Raw genomic sequence first — 7761 nt, 5'->3', positions numbered from 1 at the left:
TACATTGTTCGTAATTATGTAATTAATTAGCCTTGCACGCCAAGTCAGTCGGTTTCATTGTTCGTAATTCCCAACAATAGGAATGTAAAGTTGCATACCCTTTGTAACTAAAAAAATTATAAAGGCTTTTATGGTGGACCTGATCTTACATTTGTTTGTAATGATCATCGTCGCAGATCATCACATATAGGAACGGCAATGGGCCGAGTTCGGGTATTGGTAATCCCAAGCCCGTACCAGGTTGTAATTATTTGTCCTATACCTGGCCCGTTATCCGTCGGGTAATTACCGGTATGCCTGCGGGTACTGGGTATACCCATTAATTTGTTAAAAATACCATTGAGTCTCCAAACTTTCAAGGGCTGCTGCATTCATATTTTAGTCTTATCAGTGGATATAGATATATATGATCTCTAAATATATATGTTGCTATAGTAGATCTTGACATTAGCTAACAAAATAAGTGCCCGGTCTCAAGGTTTGATATATTCAAACTTATGTCTAAGAGAATAAGATTGTCTATTACTACAGGGTAGATGTAAGACTGTCTACATCTTACCCTCCTCAGACCCTACCTTAGCTTTGCTACTGTTGGGTGTGACGCAAGAGCCACCATGAAGGTCCTTGATCGCGAAGAGTACATCGCTGGAAGTCTAGCAATGACTGGATGTGATAGGTTAACCAATCGTTCATGTTTAGGCTTGGGTTGCAGCCAGGTTCCGGTCCCTTATAAGATGACAAGTTTCCGAGTCTATACAAAAAGAAATACAGAGAGCAGTGTCGGGAAGTGGAGTTTCAATAACTGCACCTACGGGTTTGTTGTTAAGAAAGATCATTACACGTTTCAAGAAACCGATTTTGATAATATGCATAAGCGATCTTTCCCAGTTGTTTTTCAATGGTCGGTTGGAAACACAAGCTGCGAATAAGCTCAAAAGAATGATACAAACTATGTTTGCAAAAAGCATTGGGTGTCAGCCCAATGGCCACCAGCCCGCATTCTAACCCAGAGGTGGCGGGTTCGAGTCTTGCTCGTTCCCAATGCCCCTACGGTAGCGGATTTACCCCCAGACTCAGGCTTGCTGGGTGGCGGTCTGCGAGGTGGGATCACCTCGGCGGTTGGGAGGACCGTGGAATATCCCCCCCCCCCCCCCCCCCAAACTATGTTTGCAAAGAGAATAGTGTGTGGACCCTTGGGTACATTTCGTTCGGGAATTTTGACTGAGAAAAGTGACGTTTATAGCTTTGGCATGGTTCTTGTGGAGCTTCTTACCGGAAGGAAGGTCTATTCACACGATGGAACCGAAGTTTCGGAAAGATAAATTTGTACATGATATGGCATTCAAGACACTTAAAAAGGATCTTATTATTAAAACATATATCATATAAAGCTGATAACAATTTATATAACAACTCACAAGTCATCCTCAGCCGAAGAAGATCCAAGAAGGAGCTGGAGAAAACCTAAAAGCGCCATTTGTTGCTAAAATGAAGAATCATAATCATCACTTATATCTATATCTTCAATGTCTGAATCATCCAAGTCATCAAAGTCCATACTGTCGCCGAGAAGCTGTAACGATCCATCGTTTAGCATCCCAGGATGCGTTCTCGCCTCTTGTATTATTGACAATATTTCGTCGACGTTTTGATTCGTATCGTTTAAATTCGTGTTGTGAGAGCTTGCACCGGTCACTAAATCCGTAGGAAGGTTCTTTAAGAACCAGGGATGGATTTGGATTTCTTGGATGCTTATTCTCTGCACAAACCCGAAAAAACAATATTATAGAGTAAAATGTCATTTTTGTCCCTGAGGTTTGGCAAGTTTTGCGACTTTCGTCCAAAGGTTTGTTTTTCCGCATCTGGATCCAAAAGGTTTGAACTCTTGCCATTTTCATCTGGCTCGTTAACTCCATCCATTTTTCTCCGTTTAGTCAGGGGTATTTCCGTCTTTTTTGTTAACTTAAAGGACAATTCGATCTTTTTCAGAGGTATTCGGTCTTTTTACAAAAAGTGAAAAGGACCGAATTGCCCTTTAAGTTAACAAAAAATGGAAATACCCTTGACTTAACGGAGAAAAATAGATGGAATTAACGAGCCGGATAAAAATGGCAAGAGTTCAAACCTTTTGGATCCAAATGCGAAAAAACAAACCTTTGGACGAAAGTCGCAAAACTTGCCAAACCTCAGGGACAAAAATGGCATTTTACACATTAGTATATACTACATGTGTCAAATGGACAAGAAACTGTTGGTTGGTCAACCGTCAATCCGACCCAAACCAGTTTGACCCGTTATCCGACCCAAACCAGTTTGAACCGTTATCCGACCCAAACCAGTTTGAACCGTTATCCGACCCTAACCAGTTTGACCCGTTATCCGACCCAAACCAGTTTGAACCGTTATCCGACCCAAACCAGTTTGAACCGTTATCCGACCCAAACCAGTTTGACCCGTTATCCGACCCGTCCATATAAGCACCTCGACTCCTATATTATGTACGAAATTCTACCTTCTCGGGATTGGCAACGAATATCCGATAAAGAAGATGTCTGCATTCCAAGGAAACCTCCACATTATCTGGAATCGCGTATTGAACACTAAGTATCCGCTGTCATAAATCAAACCGAGTTTAATTAATCAATTAAACTTCAGAGGATGAAATTTGAACTTTCTTAAAATTTAAAATAGAGTTAATTACTATTTTCGTCCCTGTAGTTTGTCAAAAATCACTATTTCAGTCTATTAGTTTAAAAATTGCGATTTCAGTCCCTGTGGTTTCACTTTTGTAACCATTTCAATCAATTATTCTGTTAAGTACAGGGACTGAAATGGTTACGAGGTGGACTGAAATGGTTACGAAAGTGAAACCATAGGGACTGAAATCGCAATTTTTAAACTAATGGACTGAAATAGTGATTTTTGACAAACCACAGGGACGAAAACAGTAATTAACTCTTTAAAATATTACTCACGGAAATAGTTGTCCGAAAGTTATTTGGATCATCTGGATGTCCAAAGGGGTATGTCCCAACTAGCATCACATACAAAGTAACACCACATGACCAAACATCTGCAAGCTAAATTTTTCAAGGGTTAAAATAGGAATTTCACAAATTTGTTTAAAAGTCAACCGTTTATCTTCTCGGTTTTTCACAGAAACAATGGCGTGTGTAAGAGTCAAGGTTCAAATAAAAAAAATAATAATAAATATTAAATAACTAAAAAGCTCAAAGGCAGCACCTTTCCATCGTATTCTTTTCTTGAAAGAACTTCCGGTGCAATGTAAGCTGGTGTTCCGACAGCTGACTTCGGTTGCGAATGCAGAACTGATGACTGAATTGCAAAAAAAAATAAATAAATAAATAAATAAATAAAAAAATAATAAAGGAGTTAACTTTCGTTTTCCTCCCTGTGGTTTGGTCATTTTTACGGTTTTGCTCCAATAGTTTAAAAATAGTCATTTTCCTCCCTGATCTTTCGAGTTTGTCGCCAGTTTGCTCCCTGGCTCTAACTCAGTTAAAACGTTCAATTAAAAGTAGGGGTATTTCGGTAGTTTACTCCCTGGCTCTAACTCAATTAAAACGTTTAGGGTAGTCGTGGTCGGCAGGTGGTAGTTGCAGGTGGTGGTGGATGGTGGTGGCAGGTAGAAAAAGTGGTTGGAAAGATGGGGGATTAGAAAAGAATTACGTATATACATGTAAATAAACAAGTTATAGGTTTATTATAGGTGAAAAGACTTACATGCCCTTGCTTTTATCTATAAAATGACCAAAATACCCTTCTAGTTAATGGATTTTTTGGATGGAGTTAAGAGGCGGGGAGCAAAATGACGATAAGTTAGAAAAATCAGGGTGGAAAAAGGCTATTTTTAAACTATTGGGGCAAAACCGTTAAAATGACCAAATCACAGGGAGCAAAATGGAAGTTAACTCAAAAAAAAAAAAAAAAAGATAATAATAATAATATTAACAGCAGTTCATTATAAAATAAAGATGAAAAAATGGTAAATTTATTACCTTTGAATACCCAAAATCACATATTTTAACACGCGGAGCTGTGCTTCCGTCTAACAGTGTGTTTTCAAGCTTAAGATCTCTGTGACAGATTTCCTGCAACAAAACAATCAGTCGAGAATGGAGCTAGCGGCGATATTGTTATGAACAGGAAGAAAGGGTAGAATGGTAAATTGAACAAAAGATTGTATACCATTGAATGACAGTAACTAACTCCTGATATAAGTTGTTGAAAGAAAAACCGTGCCTGGTGCATACGAGAAAAGAAAACAGAAGTCAAAAGAACATACGTTGACCATATTTGACTTTTCAAAAGTACGAACTTACTAAACTTACCTCGTTTTCACTGAATTTACCCGCGTGGCATATCCGCTCGAAAAGCTCTCCTCCAGCAGCATACTCCATGACTATTGCCAAATGAGTTGGTGTTAGTAAGACCTGAAAAAATAAGCCCAAAAACATATGCCGGTTATTTTTCTTTTTTTACTTAAAGTACACAGATGGTCCCTGTGGTAACCAAAATTCTGGATTTGGTCCCTAGCTTTTCAAAAATACACGGATGGTCCCTGTGGTTGGCACTTTGTAACGTATTTAGTCCCTAGCTAACAAGTAACAAGTCTAAAGGTTTCGGCAGGTCCAAGTTAGGGACTAAATGCGTTACAAAGTGCAAACCATAGGGACAATTTAGGTACTTTTGGCAAAAGTTGGGGAGCAAATGTGTTACAAAGTACAAACCACAGGGACCATCCGTGTACTTTTGGAAATCTAGGGACCAAATCCAAAATTTTGGTAAACCACAGGGACCATCCATGTACTATATTCTATTATATAAGATTTGAGAAACTTGTCACTTGAACTTTCATATGTCAAATTCCTACTCTTTAACTTCAAAATTGACATGAATATCTAATTTTAATGTGGAGAATTTTAATTTTAATACCTACATTAATCAACACAAAAGTTTGACTTTTGGGACCAAGGGAGTAAATTTAAATTCTAAATGAGTAAATTCCGTTTTTGGCCCCTGTGGTTATATCACTTTTACTACATTAGCCCAAAATAAGAATTTTTAACATATCTGCTTTGGGCTAATATAGTAAAAGTGATATAACCACAGGGGCTAAAAACGTAATTTACTCATTCTAAATTTATAAGTTGCAAAATTATCTCAATTCTAAATTTTAAATTAGCTTAGTTTGACCTTCTGGTATCTTGTAGAAACTTGACTTTTGGGACCAAGGGAGCAATAGCAATATAATATGTAGATGCAATTAGCAGCATTTAAAAACAAACTTATGTAACCAATGAGAATTTTAATTTGAAAATTGGCAGGGTTGAATCTTGAAAGTCAAACTTTGACTTCTTGGGATTTAGAAAGCACTAATATCAGTGCAATCAGTAGATCCATTTAGCAAAATACAAACAAACACACACATAGTAAAGAAAGGTGTATGTATCTTATAAGACTAAAGGGTATGGGGGCCGGCTGAGGCCCGGCTAGGACCGGCGCCGGACCCCCACACCGCCCCCTGGGGCTCGGCTCGGCACAACCGGCACCCCACAGCCGGGGTAGCCGGTCCTCCCTTCTCCTTCCTTCTCTCACATATACCTATACATACATACATATATATACATAAAGGGGTTCATCCCCCACCCCCCTAGGTCCATCCCCTCCAAGCCACTCCTACGTGGCGCCGACGTGGCGGCCCATCCCCTTGGGGATGAGGCTCTCCATACCCCTTAGTCTAAGGAATCAAGATTTACCTCTTTGAATCTGATAATATTTGGATGTCTCAAAGATCTATGATTCAGTATTTCCCTCTCTACATGTTCATCAATCTGCAAAATTCCAAAAATCTTGATCAATCCCACAAAGCATTTTGTCTTAATCATGAAGAAATGCAAATTTTCATGAAGAAAGTCACAAACAACTCTTGAAGAAAATTAAAACTTTATTAAGAAATGCAAATTTTCAAAAATCTTGATCAGACCCACAAAGTATTTAGCATCAACCAGTACACCAAGTTCATAAAAACATGAAAAAATTTCAAAAAAAAAATAAAAAATACACGAAGAAATGCAAATTTTCAAAAATCTTGATCTAACCCACAAAGTATTTTGCATCAGCCAATACACCAAGTGCATAAAAACATCAAAAGATTTTATTTTTTTAAAAATCTAAAATTCACTAAAAAAATGCAAATTTTCAAAAATCTTAATCAAGCCCACATGGTATTTTGCATCAACCAGTACACCAAGTGCAAAAAAAAAAAAAAAAAAAAAATCATGAAAAAAATACAGATTTTTAGGGTTCTTGATCAAACCCAAAAACTATTTTGCATCAACCAACACACCGAGTGCATACAAAAAAAAATCATGAAAAAATGCAAATTTTTAAAAATCTTGATCAAGCCCACAACCTATTTTGCATCAACAAGTAAACCAATTGCATAAAAACATGAAAAAGAATCAAAAAATCAAAAATTCAAAAAAAAAAAAAAAATGCAAACTTTCAAAGTTCTTGATCCAACGGTTCCAACCCACACCATATTTTCCATTAATCAAGACATCAAGTGCATAAAAACATTAAAAAATATCATGAAAAAATGCAGATTTTCAAAAATCTTGATCAAGCCCACAAACTATTTTGCATCAACAAGTAAACCAATTACATAAAAACATGAAAAAGAATCAAAAATCAAAAATTCAAAAAAAAAAAAAAAATGCAAACTTTCAAAGTTCTTGATCCAACGGTTCCAACCCACACCATATTTTCCATTAATCAAGACATCAAGTGCATAAAACCATTAAAATCTTGAAAAAAAAGATCAAACCTTTTGGCCCCTTTCAATAAACTTGACAGCAAACAACTCTCTAGTCCCTTTATCCCTTACAAGCTTAGCAACCCCAAAATTCCCAGACCCCAATTCTTTAACCACTTCATATCTCTCCATAATACAAACAAACCCTAGAGCCTGCTTTATTGTTGTATGTAAGCCTGAAAAAAATGGAAATTTCTAGAGGTTAGGTAGCTGGTGAATCTCTGTATAATGAGGTGGTAAGAAGAAGATTCGAGTTTAATGAGCACTTGCTAAATATAGAAATCACATGGATGGAGGAAGGATTACTTTCTTAATAGATAAACCCATACCTTACTATTATTATTATTATTATTAACAGTTGAAAGTGGAGTGTTTGAGTTATTGTAATCCACGACAGCCAAGATTGATGATCCTTTTTAGGTTAGGATATAATATTTTACACCAAGCTTCAAATTTTGTTAAGGGGTAGAAAATGTATATACCTAAAAATTTTTGTAGAACCGGAGGTCGAAAACGTAGATACCTTAAATTTCTATATGAAAACTACATATAGAAAACTACTGGCCGAAATTGATGATCCTTTTTAGTTTTTGAATTTTTGTATTAAAAATGCTTCTTACATACGTTTATAAGGAAAAGTGCTGAAAATGATTTTTAAATAAATGATTTTTAATATGTTAAGTTAATTTTTTAACATGTTAAATGCATTATTCTCTGGTTCCCCACTTTTTTAGTGTTCTCCAATGAACCTCCCTTAGTACAAGTAATCTAAGCTTGAGCCTATGCCCCTCCCCCCCCCCCAAAAAAAAAAAAATACTAATGTTGGAAAAAACACGTTTTTTTGTTCCTTATCCCAAAAGCAAAAACAAGAAATACAGAAGCTGATCACGGGGCCGTATCCAACCAGACATGAGCCGTGGTCA

General features: G+C 36.9%; 1 protein-coding gene across 3 annotated transcripts; it reads right to left on the bottom strand.

Moving 5' to 3' along the window:
* Positions 1–1308: 1308 nt before the first annotated feature.
* Positions 1309–7234, bottom strand: LOC110883801 (serine/threonine-protein kinase SAPK2). 3 transcript variants are annotated; one of them, XM_022131451.2, is made up of 10 exons: positions 7168–7234; positions 6851–7014; positions 5781–5855; positions 4353–4454; positions 4210–4263; positions 4020–4112; positions 3244–3336; positions 2976–3080; positions 2513–2611; positions 1309–1759 (listed from the first exon to the last, which is right to left on the bottom strand). In XM_022131451.2, the coding sequence occupies exons 2-10, from the start codon at positions 6968–6970 to the stop codon at positions 1484–1486; spliced, it is 1017 nt and encodes a 338-aa protein (XP_021987143.1). In that variant the 5' UTR covers positions 6971–7014; positions 7168–7234; the 3' UTR covers positions 1309–1483. The 3 variants fall into 3 exon arrangements, with proteins under 3 accessions (XP_021987143.1, XP_035834926.1, XP_021987141.1); XM_035979033.1 differs by having other exon boundaries at positions 7145–7180; XM_022131449.2 differs by lacking the exon at positions 7168–7234 and having other exon boundaries at positions 6851–7146.
* Positions 7235–7761: the final 527 nt, after the last annotated feature.

Source organism: Helianthus annuus, chromosome 10 (genome assembly GCF_002127325.2).
Source record: "Helianthus annuus cultivar XRQ/B chromosome 10, HanXRQr2.0-SUNRISE, whole genome shotgun sequence".
Taxonomy (NCBI): domain Eukaryota; kingdom Viridiplantae; phylum Streptophyta; class Magnoliopsida; order Asterales; family Asteraceae; genus Helianthus; species Helianthus annuus.
Note: the sequence above shows the minus strand (reverse complement) of the source record. Positions and strands in the feature narration are given on the sequence as shown.

Bases quoted from the DNA above. Each gene is read 5' to 3' on its own strand.
- LOC110883801 (XM_022131451.2), bottom strand. From the start codon at position 6,970: ATGGAGAGATATGAAGTGGTTAAAGAATTGGGGTCTGGGAATTTTGGG. The intron at 4,113-4,209 runs GTATACAATCTT...GTTTTGTTGCAG, and splicing joins TTAGTTACTGTCATTCAATG to GAAATCTGTCACAGAGATCT. The intron at 3,337-4,019 runs GTAATAAATTTA...TTTGCAATTCAG, and splicing joins GTGATTTTGGGTATTCAAAG to TCATCAGTTCTGCATTCGCA.